The following is a 21,589-nucleotide window of genomic DNA, read 5'->3' as shown; positions in this document are numbered from 1 at the left end:
AACCGCTTTTGTGAAATGATTGAAAGAATTTTCCCCATGTGTTACCAGGAGCCAAACCCACATGTTGAAGTTATTTAAACAAATGGGTTTGGTACGATAAGCGGACCTGGTTTTTTATATCGAAATTGGCAAACGATATTACGTAATCATGACCATTGATATAATGAATCGATACTGATTAATTATTTTGAACAATTAACTATAATCCATATCAACAGCTGTAAACACTTTCAAATAATACACGTAAGGTAATATTTCAGTTTTATATAAGTAACATTTGACTATTAAAAAGGGCAGTCGATTTTAGAAAACTACACGACATTGTTTTGAAAGATGAGAAGACGTGTTTTTCGGGGCTTCAATATGTTGGACTCGTACCGAAAAACCCATTGTGGGAAAGAAAAAATTGTAACTTTGAGAGGAACAAATATGGTCGTCTTCAGTTTTCCTAATTTTGGTTATAATAATTTGTTTTATCACTGTAAATATTAAATTCATATTTTAATTTAAAACATATGATTGTTACTGAGGACTATAGATACTTTTATATCGATTGATAATCTAGGATTTGAGATGAGAATATAGATTGATGATTACATTCTTCGATATAAAAAACCGGGTCCGCTTATTGTACCCTACCCAAACAAATCTCGTCACTTGTGAGAAATATCTTGCATATTTTCCTCATATTCATCGCCATTTTCAAAGTCTCAAAATATTAGTTACTTCTTGTTTATTGTTTACATTAAAATTACTATAACTAATAAGTTGGAATCATATGATAAGTTAAATCAATTGTAATATTGAATAATCCTTCAGATAAAAACAATCAAACCATTCGATAATAGGAATCAAATAACGAATGTAGGCAGCTTATTAAGGTCTAACCCAATCTCAAGTTGTAAGTGAGGTTAATAGCCAGAGTTGCCATTCATAATTTTTGTATTCTGCTCATTCTGAACAAAACTTTAGGGGTGCAAAATGTTATTACTAACTGCTTTTTGATATTAGAAATTGAAATGTCTGTGGTTATATTTATGCACTGTGCTTCTTGTTATCTATATTTTTCATCTTTATATGTGCCTGATGGCTTTTAAAACTGAGTGTTCTGTGGATAGAACAGCTTAGTACAGAATGAACAACCATCACAAGTAACCTTTCCTGCCTTGTGGATAACTGTGGTGTTCATCACACAACTACCGCAGCGCATTAATTCTAATACTGTAATTTAATTTGGAAAATTATTTATATGATTGAGTGTGGATTATGTAAGCAGAAATACTGTGAAATTAATTTTTTTAATTTGTCATCTTTTTTCAGAGAGAAATTTTATAAGTTCGTTGTGTAATCATGTTGTTTAAAACCAGGAAACTGATGGTTTTGGAAATTACTAGCATTATAAGTAGATTGCATATAAGTTATGGTTACATTAGTTTTGCTCATTTATTAAATTAATGATTTAATTTGAAAACAAACACTCCAACAATCATTCAATTTTCATCAGCACAGCAATGGGAATGCGTTCATTAGACAAAATTATGACTCATGTTGGATGCAGGATATGGAAAACACAAATAAAAATTTATTAAATTATTCTTGTATGAACAATGTTAAGGATAATTTTTTTGTAAACTTAAAACATAATTAATTTATATTCTTTATTTTTACGACTAGGCTACAGCCTAAGTAATTTCAATAAACTGTTCTAAATTCTCTTGAAGAAAAATTGATTTTTGTAAAGAATATTATCTATTGGGGAATTGTCAAAAATCATAGATCATAAACAATTGCTTGATAGATTGAACTGCTTATGATTCTGATGTTTTGAGTACATAATTAAGTTGCATTGTATAATAGCCAGTTAGTGGATGTTGATGTTAGCAACATAGCAATGATGCTGATTTAACAATGCAACAATGACCAAATGCTGATAGGCTAGTATGGATCGGTTTACCTTTGGTTTTATTTGTCTTAACTATTTTTTATCTATGTTTTATTTTACTTTGTTTATATGAGCTATTTCAATAAAATGGTGAGCCCTAAATTATGAAAATAATATTACTTGATGGACAACAGTAGCCTATATAGATAAAATTACAATTTTCCATACACAAACTTAAGTTATTCACATAACACAGTTAAATATTGTTGCATCTTTGGTTACTTAGCATGACAAATCATGGCTATCCAAGATTTTCAAAACAATGTATTGCTGTATTTCACATTTCTTGTATATGCATACTGTATTTGCAGATATGCGTACAAAGTATCATGAGAAAAATCAAACATTCCTTGAATCGGACTTGCAGTCTAAAGACCCAATCAGCCAGTTTAAGATATGGTTTGAGGAAGCTGCTAGAACCCCTGGAATCGCTGAAGCTAATGCTATGTGTGTTGCCACAGCATCCAAGTAAGTAACTTTGTTTCTAAGATTTTTACGATCTTCACCTTATTATTTCAATATTAACTGAAAATAATTTTAGTACAAGATTGAAGAAAATTGCCTCAACACCTGTTATAGTCATGAAAATATACTCACAGTTTACTTGTAAAACAGTTTAACTACTAATACAAGACAAATCAATAGGGTCTTAATCCAATTTGGTTGCTCATAAGCGAGACGTACTGGAATGAAGAATTTTTAAGTTCATGATATTGTAAGAGGCATTCTACCACAAGAGTGAATCATCCATCTGTGATGCAATGGCTGTAACAGCCAATGCGTGTAGTTCCTTAGAAGATTGATAGCAATTCTATTTTAGCCTAAATAATTCAAATTGATTTACTTGCCTGCCAAACAATAGAAAGTGTTTAAAAATTACCTGCCAGTAAAATATTATACAACAGAGAGGATAGTTCCTATTTAATTTGTAATCATGTATTTCCCAGCCAAGGTTTCTTTACATGTTTGGAAACAATTTTTAAAAGGTTAGTTTGATACTTGAGAGTTCGAGACTCGTTTAGAAAAAAAAAACAAATATAAGCCTGAGATGAATATAGTTACTTTCTGTAATAAGAACTAAAATTACATATAGACTTACAAATCCCTTTTAAGTTTAGATTTAATAAAAATGTATTTAAATGAAGAAATCTATTGTATTTTAAAGTGACTTTCAAATCATGCATTGTTAATAACACACTTCCACACTTGTCAAGGTGGCATTTGACCTTCTCTCCTTAAGTAGATTGGTGTCTTCATGGGTCTAATTATGGGCCATGGTCACCTCTGTAGAATGTGTCATGAGCAGGAGGAGACTTCTGAATACCTGCTCTTTGGCTGTCCTGCAATAGCAGGGGAGCTGTATGCCATCTTTGGTAGTTTGGACAAGGGTAGTGAATTTCCCCAGGAGGGCCTGATAGGTTGTTTTCGGCGGTTTGTGGAAGTACTGAAAACCGTAGACTGGTAAGCCTCATGGTCTGCTTCCGGGGTGCACAAAAGGCCCTTGAGGCTGAAGTGCATGGCAATAGGCCGTCCCATAGAAGAAGAAGAAGAAGACCTGGGCTTATTAATTACAACATATCACATATAAAACCATGGAATTACTACATAAACACTATATATCGATTTAAACAGATCCACAATAAACTCGCTTATAAGTAATTAGCACTATCTCATGAAATTACATATATTTTATAATATATTTAAATATATTTTGTGACTAAATATAAAGACCAAAATAGCAGACACTTACTTCAAAATGGTTAGATGAAGACGATTGTTCTGGTAAGTTTATAATATCACTGTGACATCATTGTTGCCAAAACATCACAACAAATTGAAATCCGCAATAATTCTTTTCTGTTTGAAATGGTATATAAATAATGGTGGTAGTGTTGACTTATATACTATTTAAACTTTCAAAACGAGTGCGTGTCAGATTGACATTATAACGTTGATTGTCACCCCCGATTACAATTTTTATTGCCAGTTCAAGTTTTAATTAACTATCACTCATTAAAATATCTTGTGTAAAAGTCATGAACATTAAATTATATCCATTACGCTAAAGAAGAGCGGCTGTTGCAGGGAAGGCAGGCCGTCTGCTAGATATCTCTTGTTGAAAGGATATGGCATGGATGGTTTCAAGTTTTACACACATTACAATAGCAGAAAAGGGAAAGATTTGGTAAGTAATAGTCTTTAAATATTATAACTGTTACTCCAGCAATTAGATAGTAGTGTTTGTAGATTGAAAATTAAAAAATCGATACCTAGACTAAAATTACAACTCCATCATGATTGCACTCCAACAGCTCACAAACCGTAACTTGTTCAGTGGTTTTAGGCTAAGCATCAAATTACACAGTTCCAACAGCGCTCCTACTCACCTGGTATTGCTACTTATCACTTTTTGCTCTCCAAAATGAAATGTCAGTTGAAAGACAGCCCTATTTTAAGGTCTAGTGGAGGTACAAAAACTGTGACAGCAAATTCTTGAGGTACCAAAAAGCGACTTTAAAACTTGCTTTACTATTAAGTATTGGAAACAGTGCTTGGCAAAGTTTGTGGCATAAAGAGGGAACTACTATGAAAGATTATAAGTGTCAAAACTGTAAGTTAATCCCTTCTTTACTTTCACCCTTTTTCCGCTAATACAGATACTTTTTAAATATATTCCTTATTAATTAGGTGTTATAATTAAAAAAATTATAAATTACATTTAAACATTTTTAATATAGATGGTGGTACTTTGGAATTAAATGCTCTTATAACTAAATGAATGGCCATGGGATGTTAAAAGTTAAAAGAGGTGTTCAATAGAATTTAATAACTCTCAATCTTTAAGACAAGTTCAAAACTACACCATAAGCTAACAAGCTCATTTGTAATTTGCACGTTCATGGATTTTAGCATATAGCTATTTTGTTAAAGCCAAGAAGAAATCATTTTCAAAATACAAAGAATTTCAACATTTTCATGCCAATAATTAGTGGTGAAATTCTAAAAGTATGCCAGTAAAGGTTCTATAATATTTTTACTTACTAACTAATAGGTCACTTTTGTGTATGTTACAGGAAGAAAATCCTTGGGCTGCCCTTACATTTTATTGGGAACCTCTGCATAGATCAGTAAGTAACTCTCCCTTTTGTCCTTGGAAAAGTAATTTGTGGTAATTTTTTTCTTGTCCTGGTTAGTGTTTCATTATAGTTTAACTCCGTACTAAGTAAATTTACTAAGTTGTTGTTGAAAGCTATTAATTTTATTTATATTTTTATTGTCATTGTCAAAAGGGAAAGAAGTATGAAGGTTATCCAGGAAGTAACCACTGATTATTCATAGCACAAGAAGTATTTGGCATACCATCGCCAAGTGTGTAGAGTGGTTCAGTATGCTTCCAACTGTCCAAGACGGATCATCGTTGATTTGCGAGTTGTCCAGTTATAACATCGAATCATGAGTACAGCAATAGAAAATCTCAATAAGTGTGAAGTGTGTGGTGTTACAAGATTTATTTGGGCCAAAATCACACTGAAATTCATTGTGAATTGTGTGTGGTTTATGGTCCAAACATAAGTAAAAGTAAAGTATGCCAATGGGTGCAATAAAAAAAAAAAAAAGATGGAAGAAGAAACAATCACGGTGAAGAAAGAGGCAGTAGGCCTCCTCTTGTCAGAGATAACCTACTGAACAAAATGAATGAAAAAAGTTGATCATAACCATCGTATTTCGGAACTTTTTGATAATTTTTCTCAAATTTCTCAGTCTTTTAAATGAGATAGTGACAGAAAACAAAGCTACCACAAGTTTTGTGATCGTTGGATACCAAAATTGTTTACCGATGATCACAAAACAAAAAGAATAAGTCCTGCCGCAGACCTTCTTTCTCTGTATAACGAAGGAGAAGGAATTTTGGACAGTTGCTGTCTTACCACATAGATAAAGAATGGTGATTGCAAATTGCTCCACCAGCTGGGAAACCCGGGTCACTACTTTCACTTAAAAAAAAATCATTATTTATTAACAGTACTTCAGAATCAAGCATAATTATTTTGTGTTGACCATATATACAATATAGTGTCAAAATATAAATTTTAAAAGTACATTCTAATGTACAATTGCAATAACACAAAGTAATTAATTGTAACTTAACAGTGACAATTGTCTTTTATGTAGTGAACAACTCACTAAAACATTTTCTCCTGCATGGCAATCCAATTAATATTTGCTATTAATATCATTCTGTTGCGATTTACAAAGAGATTTATTATGAAATTGTTTATACAAATTAGTTACATTTCATTTCTGATAAGTTTTGTTTCAGAATGATTCTTATTGCCTTCTTTTGAAATAGTAAGAAGGTTCCTTTTTGATGTCCCACTAAGTTGTAATTGTAAGCCAAATTGTAAAGCCTCGTCCAAACACTCACAGACTTGTCTGCGGAAACATTGGCTGACTATCCCCACACTGTTTCCTTTTTTATCTGGTGATGTTTGCAGCTAATCTGCTAACTGTCAAGTCTACGGTTTTGGAGACAAAATACAATATTTTCTGTTTTCAAAATAAATGGGAAACGTGGAGACAAGATACAAGTATTTTATTTCAAGTCTGCATGTGTCTTTTGATAAGAGACCGGATACAATGCACAATATCCTGCGGAACGCAGTTGAGGCACACATTGTGCGCGTTGTGATCTGTTGACTAATTCACAGTGAAATCAGTTTTTTGTTGAATTTTCCAGGTTTACTAGTTAAAATGACCATGTGGAATCAAGATTTGACTATGAAACTGAGCGAAGAATTGCATTCCCGTCCATTATTGTGAGATGTAACTACAAAAATTGAAATAAAAAACGATAATTAAAGTTTTTACCATAGTGCGAACTTTCTTCTAGAAACTTGTGGGTCCACCATCGGTTCTTTCCCAGGATATTAGCCCCATGGTTTAGGAAGATAAAGCACGCACAAGCTACGACCACGTCCTCGTCGCCATATCAACAAACACTGGCTGGCTAGTGTGAACGTAAAACAAGTTGGAAACTTGAATAAAAAACTGTGCTGGCAGACAATCTGCTGACTGTCTATATACATAGCCTGCAGTGTGGATGAGGCTCAAGTTATGTGTTAATGCACGTGGGCAAAATAGATGGATTTTAATGTATCTTGTACACAGAAGCACCATTCTCCTTCATGTATAATCCTGAAAGAAATCATTTGTCAATTTTTTCTACATGAAAATTCTAACTAAGATTATTAACAATTTCTAACCATAAAAATGTTGTATTATTGATTTTGTAATGTTGATAGTTCAATAGAGATTGTTATTTGTAGTGCTATTATATTTTGCTTTGTAGAAAAAGTCATATAATTAGTATTTTTTAGCATTTAAAAGCAATCTTAAAAAAAAAAAAAAATTATGAATAAGGATTTTTGAATATACATTTTTTGCTATGTTTAGTATCGACTTTTTTGTAGTTTTCTTACAAGAAATTTATAATTGATATTCTTTATTTCTGCAGGTTACAATGTAAATGAGACATGAATACATTAATAAGTCATCATTTTAAATTGACCCTGTAATATTGATGTGCATTATGAGATCAGTTGTGCAACATTAATTATCCCTTATGCAAACATAGTTGGCTTCCGGCGACTTTAAAACAAACAAATAAAATATAAATTGTGTTATATTGATTAAAACCTTTAGTTTGGTGTTTGAAAATTTTTTATGCCACAGTGTTGTGCTTGCTCTTCATATATATGATATACGAAAATTATTCTAAAGCTGATTACATCGTTTTTAAACTTTGATAAGCTGCCATTTTGGTCAGATTCTACCTGCTGAGGATAGGTATGTCGCTCATAAATACCTTAAATTTGATATGCTACTTGACCTAGGCTGCATTTAAAACTTTTCCACTGACTTCTTGCAAGCTGTTACCCGGGAGTATAGTGGTCCACTGAATAAGTGGTAATTATTTTTTCATGTGCGTTCTTTTTTAACTAGCAGTATGTGAAGTTTTGTAGCTTTCTTTACAATGGCTATAATAATATTAAGCCCTTCCAGAACTTACTGGACACTCTATTATAATCTAAATGGGAACTTCTGGATAAGCCTCTTACTATAACCCTCCTAACTGACACACGCTGTATATGTAGGGAATATACGAGGGCTATTCGGAAAGTAGAATACGTTTTGGAATTAAAAATTAACAAAGTATAGGACAAAATTTGTATTATATACATTTGAAAGCCACACTTAAATACTACTTTTTAACATAGTCGCCATTCAAATTTAGGCACTTATCATATTGATGGATGAGCTTAGCAATGCCTTCCTCATAAAATTCTGCCGCTTGTGTCTTCAACCAGTTTGTCACTTCTTGGTGCAGCTCTGCGTTGTCGTCAAAGCGCTGCGTTGCCAGCCACTTCTTCATTGTTGGGAACAAGTGGTAGTCACTTGGTGCAAGATCCGGGCTGTATGGTGGATGAGGAAACAACTCCCACTGGAATGATTCGAGAACTTCACGTGTGCGATTTCCCATGTGAGGTTGAGCGTTATCGTGAATCAACAGAATTTTTCAAGCTCAACTTTCCCCTACGCTTGTTTTGGATCGCTCATCTGAGGTTGTTTAACGTTTGGCAATTTCTGAGTTGATTTTAGTGCCTCGTTACAGGAAATCAACAAGAATTACACCTTTCTTGTCCCAAAAAAAACGGTCGCCTTAACCTTCTTGCCGACATCGTTTGCAAACATTTTCTTGGTTTGTGAGGGGAACTTGTGTGTCACCAGTCCATTGACTGCAATTTGGTCTCGCAGTTAACATGTTTTACCCATGTTTCATCGCCAGTTACGATGCGATCGAGTAGTGATTCACCCTCTTTATCGTAAGCTTCCAAAATTGTTAACGCTGCAGTCATGCGCTGGTTTTTTGTGGACGTCGGTCAGGATTTTCAGTACCCATCTTGCACAAAACTTGTGGAAGCCAAGCTTATCAGTGACGATTTCGTACAGGTGTAACGAAGTTCGTGAAATTTGAGGGAAACTAAGCGAGAGTTCCGTTACGGTTAACCGTCGATTTTCTCAGACCTTTGCGTCAACTTTCTCAACAAGTTCGTCAGTCACTATGCTGGGTCTTCCACTTCGCTCTTCGTCATGAACATTTGTTTGGCCATTTTTAAACTTAATGATCCATTGTCGCACTCCACCGTCAATGATAATGTTGTTTCCATAAACTTCACACAACTGCCGATAGATTTCTATAGGCTTACAGTTTTTGGCAGTCAAAAACCTAATTACTGCACGCACCTCACAGTTGGCGGGATTTTAAATTGCGGCAGACATTTCGAACAGGCACTGTGACTAGATGCGTTACAACACGAACTTCCTGCTATCACGGCTGGATAGCCACTGAGCGGTGGGACGTCCTGACACCAAGACGTCCCGCCCCTAGCGGCCACAGCGCAAAACGTAATCAACTTTCCGAATAGCCCTAGTAATACTGACGACACTACTTATAACACTTTGTACACATCTGGTAAATTGTCTATTTTTGTGTACATAAGATGGTACAATCGATTTTTGGTTCGTAAAATATTTTCTATGTTAAATGCACTGCCCTTCAATATAACTATAAGCCCTTTACAATAAGTTCCTTGTCATAAATAAATAAAGTAACATATTGCAAAAATTTTACAATTTTTATCTTCAAACGTTTATATTTGGACTGATTTCAAAAATGCCTAAGTTTTATACTTTATATGCCCGTAATTTCATGTGGTGTGAAAAAATTTGTCATTAAAAAAATACTGTCCAATCATAAAATCTTATGCATCACGTTTATATGCTTTGGTTTAAAATGAGCATCATTTGACAATGTAAATGACTTAAATAGGTTTAATTTGGTTTTTTTAAACTTTATTCCTCTTTGTAGTGGTTAAACACTCAACGTTAACTTTTGAAGTGTATTTTATTTACTGATGAGTCACAGTTTACTCGTAATATTATCTACAATTTACAAAACCAACATTCATGGGCAGAAGTGAACCCTTATGCAACAATTGAACATAACTTTCAACAACGTTGTAAGCATTAACGTATAGTGTTTATTATTTATGATCAGCTGATTCGACCATTTATTTTTCAAGAGCGCTTAACAGGTCAGACATACTTACAGTTTCTCCAGGAAGAATTACTGACATTGCTTAATGATGTTCCTCTTATAACGCAACACCAGCTGTACTTCCAACATGATAGCACATCACCACATTTTCCAAATATTGTTTCCATGTACTTAAATCAACAGTTTCTAAATAAATCATATGCCATTGGTTTTTTGCATATGGTTATGGATGAAGGAGAAAGTTTACGATATCAAAGTTAATTCCGTTACTTGAGACATATTAATGAAGCTTTTAAACAGTTAAAGGAAAGCCCTTTTGAACTAAGGAAAGCAACAAGAGTCATTCTTATAAACAAGCAGAAAAATGCTTTGAAGTGGGCGGAGACACTTTTGAAAATTTAGTAGGAACATTTAGGAAAACTGTATTCATTTTTGTGTCTAGTGTCATATGTACATGTAATTTTTGTTGATTTTATGGTTTGTTTACAAACATTATTTATTGAAAAATATAAAGTTGATAAACAGTAAAAATTATGTTTTCTAAGTAAAATATATTATTGATTTATTGAATATTTTTTTAAACAGATATGTATGTCGTATATGTTTTCAAAATGATATTTATGAAAAGTTTACAAATCATAAAAAATTAGTTATTTTGTAATTTTAAAATTTTACCACATTTTTAAACAAACTTTTTCTTTGCACCATTTTTGGTTCAGAACAAAATTGTATTAAAATAAAATATTCTTGAGTGACATACTCATCTTTCAAACATTCTCTTAGCCTCCAAATCTCCTGTAACTGTTCTTACTCAGACTTATTCATGAAATGTTTGTGTTACACTATAATAATTGATTAATTGTTAAACTGTTATTATGAAAGTGTCAATTGATATCCAGGTAAGAATCGAAGGCAGAGTGGAAAAGTTGGGTGCAGAGGACTCGGACAATTACTTCCACTCCCGTCCAAGAGACAGTCAGATCGGATCATCTGCGAGTAAACAGAGCTCTGTGATTGAGAGTCGAGACGTTTTGACAGAACGGGAGGCAGAACTGATGGCACAATTCAAGGGCCAGGAGATTCCCCGCCCTCCCACCTGGTGAGTTAAGGGAGACGTATATAGTAAACTTTAATTGTGTACGTCTTCAGTATTGAACATTTTCATGTAAAAAAAGGCAAGGAGGCTACAGAAAGTGTGTGACATGTAGATTTCATTCAGCTTGTATTTGATTTGCTGTTATTATTCCTTTTTGAAACCATGTGTGATTGTTGATTTATAATGTGAATTAACATGAATAAATTATTCACTAGTTTTTATAGTTAATTATCTATTTTATTATTGTAAACTGCTGAAATTACAGCCGATACAAGCTGAATGGAATCTACATATTTCATCCCTCCTTCTTTAATGTTGGTAAGTTTCTTGGTTGCAAAAACAATGAGTTTCTTCGATATTCTGAACCAAGATGACATTATGTAGATCCTATTCAGCTTTTGTATCAGTTGATATTATTGTATCAAATAGCTGTAATAATTTGTTGTTATTATTCCTTTTCGAGAATATTTTATGTAATTGTTGGTTTTAATGAAATGAAATGAAATGAAATGAAAAATGACTTTATTTACAGAGGCGAAGTTAGGACTTAAAAGTCCTCTCTACCACTTAACCTCCAAATGTGAGTTAACATAAATAAATATTATTCACTTGTTTTTATAGTTATTTATCTATTTTATTATTGAAATCTGCTGACAGTGTGCTTAATGTTTACTCAGTGATTTAGTTCATCAATGGTTTACCCACAAACTTAGTAGTCTTGCTGAATGTTCTTTAACCCTCTGGCTGGCACGCATTTAAGCCTTTACTGGCACACTAATTTGAAGCTTTGTGCAGAGTTTTGAATTTTTTATCCTGTACAATTATTTATTGGGGAAAACATAAAGTGTTATACATCAAATTAATCAGCGGGATATTCTGTATAAAATACAAATAACTATTATTTGACTTACCTAAATAATGGTGGATGTTTAATGATCAGAAGTCAAAACTTTGTTTTTCAAAACACACTTTTTTACATTATGCCATTCAAACGAAACACAAAATTAATTTTATTTAAAAATCCAAAATATACTAAATGTCCACTTACTTATGCTCAAAAAGAAAATATATAGTTATAAACACTTTTATTTACAAATAAAATTACAATTAAAAAAAAGAAGACTATGTATAAACAAGATGTCAGTAGTGTCTACTCAGAGTCATCTCCAGCATTAGCTCTCTTCCGTCCCACCTTCTTGTCCCTCCAGAAGTGCTGCAACTTGTGGAAGCATATGGGGTGAATCCCACAATTGCAGGCAGGGCACCAATAATAGCTAAGCTTTCTTTTTACATTTTGATCATGTGAACATACTTGATCAGCGTGATCAGCTGTCCGGAACAGTAACAGGTGGAGAGTTACGTCACGCGCAACTAGTCGTCAGCTTTCAGCGGCCAGTAAAAGAACAAACATTTATATACATGTAAAAGTGAATACATTATTAGAAAGCTTGAAATCTTTTGATTAAAGTAATATAACTTTTAATACAATTCGAGCGGTAATTCTCGGAATTATAACGTAAATAGTAGACAATGTTTAATAAGTTGTATATTACGACTCTGCCAGTTCACAGCGGTAAAAAATGAGTCGTAATTTACGACGTTACCAGTTAGAGGGTTAATACTGTGAAGTTTTCTCTAATAGTAAGATGTTTAAAAAGGGCCATCAGTCTTCATCTCAGCTGGTATTAGATTTTCGCTGTCTTTGACAAAAGGATTGTTCTATAATTTATAATAAGAAATTGTTTTGCAGATTTTTTGCAGATTTGAGCAGAACGAAACCATCATTTAGAGAGAACACTGTCATAACTGCTACAGTCATCAACAGAATATTCTATAGTAAGAATCCAAACAACATAATTTAAACTCTTATCATTTCTAGCGTACAAGTTTTTAAGCAGAACCCGACAAAAAGTTCATTTTTAGCTGAACAGTTTTGGCTAATGTTTTGACTCATGCTAAAACACTGAACAGATATAGGAAAAGATTTTTTTTATTGGGAATTTTGCAAGGATTTTGCAAATCCAAATTTGTATACAAGATTACAAAAAAAGTATTCTTTGTAACAATAAGTTCCAGTTGTCTTCTCAGCACATTTCCAATTTTTTTTTATAGGTAAAATTTAGGATATTTCAAATTTGTTACACCTAAAGAATACAAATAATACAATGTATGTCTTTCTTTACACATGTCAATAGCTCTCTTAAAACTAAAATTTAGTATTTAAAGTTTGGCTTTATCTTGGATGGTTTATAAATGGTGTTAAAAATACTAATTTTCAAGAATTTTTGTTGCATTACTCATTTATACATAAATTTGGACACTCTCTGCTTCATTCATCACAAATGTTTTCCCATCTCAAATCGGGAGTAATTCTTCTGATTAAGCAGTCTCCCAGTTATAGTGTAATAAACTCATTCACGCTATAAAACACGTTCAACACTAAACCGCTTGTAGGTGATTTTAAATTTCATTTGGCCAGCTGTTGATGAGATGAACTTCAGGTAAATGTTCATGAACTACTGTCCTGTATCTCCCAGTTTGTTAATTTTCTCTGCCTCTTGTCTAGTACGAATGAAAATCTCGTCTGTTGGTCAAAGTACATTCAAACGTACAATATGATGTTATTTCTAAATGTAGAGACTTGGCAGAGTGGGCAGTTGCAATCTTTTAAAAACTGGCGTTCACGACTATTTTAATTATGGTTTTGGAACGATGCCTATCACGGTTTTTTAGTGTAAACACTCTAAAATTGGTTACTTGCATGTGCGCTCCACAGCACTAGGTCATAGATGAGGTGTGGAAAAATCAAGCCATAATAAGTCATCATCATAACCTGAATAGGGCAGTATTTAGCTAGAGACCTCAATACGTAAATACCTGAGGCCAATTTGGAGCAAACGTAATTGATATGAACATTCCATGTCAAACGTTCATCAAGGTAACATTCTAGGTTCTAACTATTTCGGTTGAACAATTGTGTTATTTAACTTCAGATACAAAGATTTGCAGATCTTTGAACAGTAATCCGTTGTTGTCCAAACAGAGTTTTACCCTGGAACCAAAGTTCCCTACAGCCCTTAAGACCTCTTTTCCATTTTTTTAATTGAACAACAGCCCTGATTTGTTGCATCGTGTCATTTTGAGTCGTGGGCTTTGATGCATGAACCAAGTCTTTATAATTTTCCCCACAAGTAGTAGTTTGTGCACGTTAAATCCGGGGATCTGGGTGGTAGTTGACTGGTCCACCTCTCCCAATTCATTTTTATGGAAATTCCTCATCCAGAACTTTAGAGTGCCCCCATTATGCATAAATCATTGATGAAATTTTTAGCTATGATTTAAAATAGTTCAGAGCATTCCAAGCAAGGCATGGATCGATGGGCTGATTCACTTAGGACGTGATTCTGTTGGACATCATCATGTGGTTCTGTGTGTTTGTCTTCCCATAAAGTCTTTATTTGTCTAGAGGGAAAGAGGTAAAATCCTCCGCACATAGTCCTAAAAGGACCTTTGCACCTCCCTTACATTATTTGTAGGCTTTCAGAATCTGCAAAAATATCTCATTAGAATTTCATCAAATTTTATTACTATTTAGTAATTATTTTTATTCTTTGATTTTGAGAAAATATTAAGAAGAAATTTTGTTTATTTGTATAAATTTATTTTTTGTACTTATTAATTTTGTGTGTAACAATAAATTTTATAGCTTATGAAATGGTTCTGAAACTTTATCTGTTTGATTTTCAGATTCATTTTTATTACATCATAGATAGATTTTACATTCATTTTTTATAGCTCCAACAGTCACAGGAACTTTTATTATATGATTTAACAGGATGGTTTGTGGTATTTTAGACAGTATTTACATTTTAATTGTTCCAAAAGTGAACTAGGAGTGACAATATATTATCCACTATTATTATATATTAGAATTATATTATCTAATATATTATATCTACTTTATATATATATATATATATATATATATATATATATATATATTATCCAAGTAAGTCTCTTGACGTTTGGCCCTTTCCGATTTTTGTTATATACTTTTCTTTTACTTATTCCAACATAAATACACTAATGAATAAACAGGAATGAACTCAAAAGCTACTTTGAATTTCACATGGTTAAATCAGTAAAATGTTATTGTCACGTTTTATTTCTTTCGGCTTGCATACAATTTGGGCTTTTACCAAAAGGTCTTACTGTGAAATTTCCTATATCTGGTTTTACCAGTTTTTTATGCACCAAAATATTAACAGTTTAGCAGTTAACACTAGCACAATTCTTAGAAATACAGTTTATGATCTGTACAGAAGACAACTGTCATTCCACTATCATCAAGCATACAGATTTCAACAGTTTTTGTATTATAGCTTTCCATGCACGCTACCATTTATTGATGAAATTAGACAACATGCCATGAATTTTAATTTCTACAAAATGCAAAATTCATCAGCGAAAGTTTACCAATCTTTATTATCAAACATATGGTTTTAACATTGCCCAAAATGTGTACATACAACACTCTGATTATATGAATAATATTCTATGTTCGAGAGAATTTATACCACAGTTCCAAAATTACTCAGTAGTGACACAAAAATATATTGCATACGCAACAACAAGAAGAAACTCCTTTACCCTTGCAATCCTCAGTAACATGTGAATTACAGCCCACTTCAAACACCAAAACCATATCCATAGACTCGTCTCTATTGAATAGCTTCAGATTACCTCCACACCACACCTCCGTCTTCATCTCCACCCCATTTCTCATCGCAAACTTCCCCATCTCGACAAAAACAATAACCTTACACAATTTTCAATGCAATGTGAACGAGATTGAATTTAATTAACTTATCAGATTATAATCTGCAACTAAATGAAATTTCTCTGTTGTCTAAGGGACTTAACTTTGCTCCAACTCCAATTTTTGACCACACTCAATTAGTGATGGATACTATTCAATTTGCCCGAAATGTGAGATTAAAATATTTTTTTGATAACAACAATGACTCTCAAATGAACACAAAAAATATTAACAATTTACATTGCATGACTGTTGAAATGAAAACGTTCACTGAACACTTTAAAGATACATCAAGTTGGGAACCACCACCATTAAGTCCAGACCACCCTATCGAACAATTTTTGAACGTTATTTTATCTAACATTGCTAACCCAAATTTTTCTGATGATTTGCCAACGTCATCAAATCTCTCTAAGGAAGAATCTAAAGCCATTTCTTCACTGAAAAATAACAAAAATATTGTAATTTTGCCTGCTGACAAAGGTGATGTAACAGTAATCATGAAACATTTCAGACTATATTAGAGAAGCCAACCGTCAATTAGAACATGAAGACACTTATCAGTTATTAAAATCTGATATGACAAACCACTTTAATAAAGAAATAACGAAATATTTGAAAGAAAATTATATTAAAGAGGGATTGCCAAAAGAGCTAATTGATATTTTAATAAACACAAATCCTCAAACACCCGTTTTCTACCTGTTACCGAAAGTACACAAAAACAAAGATATCACCACCTGGCCGTCCCATAGTCGCCTCAATATCATCTCCCACAGAAAGAATATCAGGGTTTGTAGATGTACACCTACAGGAGTTTGTCAAAAATTTACCATCCTACTTGAAAAACACTGATCATTTTATTGAAAGATTAAAAGAAATACCCCAACCTATTGCAACAAATGTGACGTTAGTTACGATTGATGTAACTTCCTTATATACTAATATTGACCACAATAAAGGTATAGAAGCTGTGAAACACTTTCTAAAATAAAAGACCTGGAAATTCAAAACCAAGCACTAACTTCATCATTACTCTCATAAATTTTATATTATCTTCCAATTGTTTTCGATTTCAAAACAAATTTTATTTACAAAAGAAAGGAACAGCCATGGGTACCCGAATGGCCCCATCATACGCAAATCTTTTTATGGCAAAATTTGAACAAGAGTTTTACATTCTCAAACATTTTTAAACCTTTATTCTGGACTAGATACATAGATGACATTTTTATGTTATGGACAGAGAGTAATGAAAAACTTTTAGATTTCTTAAACGCATTGAACTCCTTCGATAACAATTTAAAATTTACTTGGAAAATTTCAACAGAGTCAGTTACATTTCTGGATATTGACGTTTACATCAAGAAAGGTTACTTGAAACACAAAATTAATGTAAAACCCTACCAACACTTTTCAATTCTACACTACAACAGTTTGTCACCCTGTATATGTAAAAAGATCAATTCCCAAAAGCTTGGCTACACGAGCAACTAATTATGCAGTGAGAGTGAAGATCTTAAAAATTATTTTAGTAACATATATGATGGCTTTTTTAAACGAGGATATCCTGAGAAGCTATTGAATGAGAAGCTACAGCTCAATGAAAGTAACCTTAATAACAATTATGTCAAAAAGAAATATTATGATGAGCCTAAATTAATAACACAATATCATCCTGGTCTTTACAAAATTAATAACATTTTTAAAGTAGCTTACAAAATTCTTCAAAATTCTCCACTGACAGACTCATTTCTAAAATGTATTCCACGTATTGTTTTAAAAGACCTCCTATCTTAAAGGACATTATATCGAAACCAAAATTACCAGTGATTCTGATGTGGAAAATGAAAATAAATTTAAAGGAGCACATCCATGTAATAAATCAAGATGCATGGTGTGCAATCAAATACAAGAGTCATCAAAATTCGAAAGTAGTTCAACTAAAAAAAGTATACAAAATTATTGGAAATTTGACATGTGATACAAAAAATGTAGTATACCAAATTCAGTGTAAAAAAATGTCCTAAAAGACTACATTGGCTCTACAACAAATAATTTAAGAATAAGAATGACAGGTCACCGTTATGATTTTAAGCATAATGATGAATCAAAACCATTAGTCATTTCATAGTAAAATACACAAAGAATCTTTTGAAAAATTTATATACAGTAAAACCAATACGATCAATAAAAAATAATTCAAATACATCAAAATTAAGAAATTTAGAACAAGCATGTCAAATTGTCACAAAATCTAAATTTCCCTATGGATTAAATCTTCGATAAATTTAAATCATCTGAACACTCATCACATCTTTACACCCACAGTTTGAACATATGTTTATCATTTCAAGAATATTATGCTTATTCATTTATTTATCTGTTTACATGTATGTTTTTTAATTATTTTATGTGTTTTGTTATGTTGTTTTGACCTGAAGACTGCGAAAAAAAAGCGAAATATAGTTAATTAATATTAATATGTTGGCCTTTTTCTACATATATATATATATATATATGTATATATATATATATACATATATATATATATATATATATGTATATATATATATATATATATACATACATATATTGATGTATGTATATATGTAGGTACAAACAAATTGATGAAGAACTAACATCAGCAATTTAACCAAGAAATCCGTGATTATCTTACTCAAGAGGCTGCTAATGAGGATCTTTCAGATGATATGCTAAATCTTCTTGTCCCAAAAGTACCGAAAAACACCAGTTTTCTACCATTTACCAAAAATACATAAACCATCGAGACCACCTCCTGGCAGACCTATCGTGGCAAGCATCGGTTTCTCCTACAGAGCGAATCTCAGCATTCGTAGATGACAACCTGCAACCCCTGGTGAGGAAAATCTTCCATCCTACATCAAAGACACCGGACACTTTTTATCAAGACTCAAGGATGTTCACCAGCCACTTCCTGATGAGACGATTCTTGTAACGATAGATGTAGAATCGCTTTTACACTAACATTCCACATCAAGGTGGTCTGGAAGCCGCCACACATTTTCTTGAAAGAAGGCCAAATAACACTAAACCTTCAACACAAACTTTTTAACCTCACTCATTCATTTAATTTTAACAATGAATAATTTCAAATTCATGGATCAGAAACTATCTCCAAAATTAAAAGGAACGGCGATGGGTACTCGAATGGCCCCATCATACGCCAACCTTTTTATGGATTTGTAGAACAAAATTTTCTTAAAACTCAAAATTTCCTTCCTTTATTGTGGCTAAGATTTATAGATGACATTTTTGTAGTCTGGAATCATGGGTTAGAGAAACTTCATCATTTCCTTGATAGTTTAAATAAATTTTCATGTCTTAACTTTAATTGGAATATTAATCACAAAATCGTCACTTTTTTGGATGTTGAAGTTTTTCTAGAAAATCATATTTTAAAAACCAAAATACATGTTAAGGGTACTAACAAAATGAATTACTTGCATTACAGTAGCTGCCATCCAAATCATGTAAAAAAGTCCATTCCAAAAAGTCTTTTTCCCTTAGAGCCAAATCCTTATGTACAAACGCTTCAGATTTCAAAATTTACAAATAGCAAACTTACTAATAGCTCTTTCCAACAGGGGATACCCTACAAAACTTTTGAACCGGCAGCTCAGACAACCAAAAAAGGCTACAACTATTCCAAATCACTTCCAAAATGATCCTAAATTTTATAACAAAATTTTATCCTGGTTTGCACAAATTCAATAGAGTTATGAAAATTGGCTATGAAATTTTAAAAAACTCGCCCTTAACTGAGAAATTATTGGTCCAGGCCACCTAGAATAGTATTTAAGAGACCTTAAAAATTTTGAAGAATATGCTTGTAAGGCCCAAAATTCATGTTGGAAAAAATTATGAAAATTTATCTTTGGCTGTGAACCTTGTAATAAACCACGTTGTGGTATTTGCAAAATTATGGATAAGACCGATCAATTCCAAAGTAGTGTAACTAAAAAAACTTATCCAATAGCTGGTAAATTGGACTGTACCTCCAACAATTCAATTTACCAGCTAACCTGTAGGTTTTGTCCCAAGGACTACATTGGGCAAACCTCTAATTCTTTGCGGGTAAGAATGAGCCGGTCACCGTTTTTCTATCAATCACAAAGACGACAAAAAAACCAGTAGCCTTACACGCTATTCACCATAACAAAAGCTTTGAGGATTGTTACAAACTCAAAGCTATAAGCAAAATTACTCCTTGTGAAAACAGCTCTCGAAATGATTTAAATTTAAGGAATACTGAATTGGCACCACCAACTTATATTAAAATCAAAACAACCATATGGACTTAACATTCGCCTAAAATTATTGTTTTCCACTTGAATAATTAGATTGTGATACAAATTTACCTAAATTCAAATTATATTATATTATTATTATGTTATTATTGTTAAATTAAAAACAAACTAATCAAACCTTGTGTACATGTCAAAATTGTATTTACAATTAGAATGTTTATTATCAGGTGTTTCTTCCTTTGTTTGTTTATTTTATTCTGTGTTATTATTGTGTACTTGAAAAAGTTGTTAATACAACGAAATATTGTACAAGATAATTGTAGTTTTCTTTTGAACTGCTTAAGAGACACTATATATATATATATATATATATATATATATATATATAAATTCAAATGGTGCAAATTCAGTTATGAAAGAAAATGCTAGCTTCCAGAAATTCATTAATTTTACCACAATATTTATGTATGTATAAAAACCCATTTAAATCACAATGTGAATTCTATCAATGTGTGTATTTATGTTATGACCTGAGTTCTGTATTTGTACTTTTTTAATACGTTTGGAATTTTTTAAGTTTTTGTATTTTTTTCTCTCTAGTTATATTTTGTTTCTAAGTGTTTATCAGTATACCAAATATCAGATTATATCTATTTATTTGTTCTCTACTTAATCTACTTTTACCAGTTTTCTTCTATTTTCATTTCTTTTTCTAGTGCTGATCGTCTCTGTGCTGAGAAATCTGATTATTAATTTTGTTCTTTACTTAGCCTACTTTAATCAGTTTTATATAAAAAAAATTGGTTTCAATAGCACTGTTTCTGTTTCATTGTTATCGATACAATGAATGCAGGACTACTTTTATTGTACAAATTGATACAAAGATAATATTTTAGTTTTGTATTTGTTTTTCAGGGGTGGCTATATATTGATACCAGACTCAATGGAGTTTTGGCATGGACATAGCAATAGACTACACGACAGAATCCGGTTCCGCCGACCTGAGTCAAGAGAAACTCCCGACGGCAAATTTACACACATAGGTGAAAACGGCTGGGTCTACGAGCGTCTCTCTCCATAACAGCAAAATCAGAACTTAAATGTCTTCCAATATGCCAGATTGTCTTCCATTATTGTTTTAATGCAAGATGTCCTATGTAATGTTTTTAACTATGTTATATCAATTATTATATTTTTTAGTTAACTGTTTTATCGTTTTAAAAAAACAATTATACAGTATATTTGAAATGTTTCAAGTGTTTTTTTTCCAGTTGATAAAATTGTTTGTCCTTTTTAATGTAAATGATAATGTATAATATAT

The 21,589-nt window shown here is 32.2% G+C and overlaps 1 protein-coding gene across 2 annotated transcripts in view; it reads left to right on the top strand.

Annotated features, from left to right (window-relative positions):
- LOC124365867 (pyridoxine/pyridoxamine 5'-phosphate oxidase-like) overlaps positions 1–21,520 on the top strand; it is a 31,041-nt gene extending 9,521 nt beyond the window's left edge. For both annotated transcript variants that reach the window (XM_046821959.1, XM_046821957.1), the window contains exons 2-6: positions 2,254–2,410; positions 4,028–4,127; positions 5,017–5,070; positions 10,961–11,160; positions 21,184–21,520. In XM_046821959.1, the coding sequence (XP_046677915.1) occupies positions 2,254–2,410; positions 4,028–4,127; positions 5,017–5,070; positions 10,961–11,160; positions 21,184–21,349 (677 nt within the window). In that variant the 3' untranslated portion in view covers positions 21,350–21,520. The remainder of the gene's footprint in view (positions 1–2,253; positions 2,411–4,027; positions 4,128–5,016; positions 5,071–10,960; positions 11,161–21,183) is intronic.
- Positions 21,521–21,589: the final 69 nt, after the last annotated feature.

The sequence above is a fragment of the Homalodisca vitripennis genome, chromosome 7 (assembly GCF_021130785.1).
Source record: "Homalodisca vitripennis isolate AUS2020 chromosome 7, UT_GWSS_2.1, whole genome shotgun sequence".
Taxonomy (NCBI): Eukaryota; Metazoa; Arthropoda; class Insecta; order Hemiptera; family Cicadellidae; genus Homalodisca; species Homalodisca vitripennis.
The sequence above is the reverse complement of the archived record's forward strand: the minus strand, read 5'-3'. Positions and strand labels throughout refer to the sequence as shown.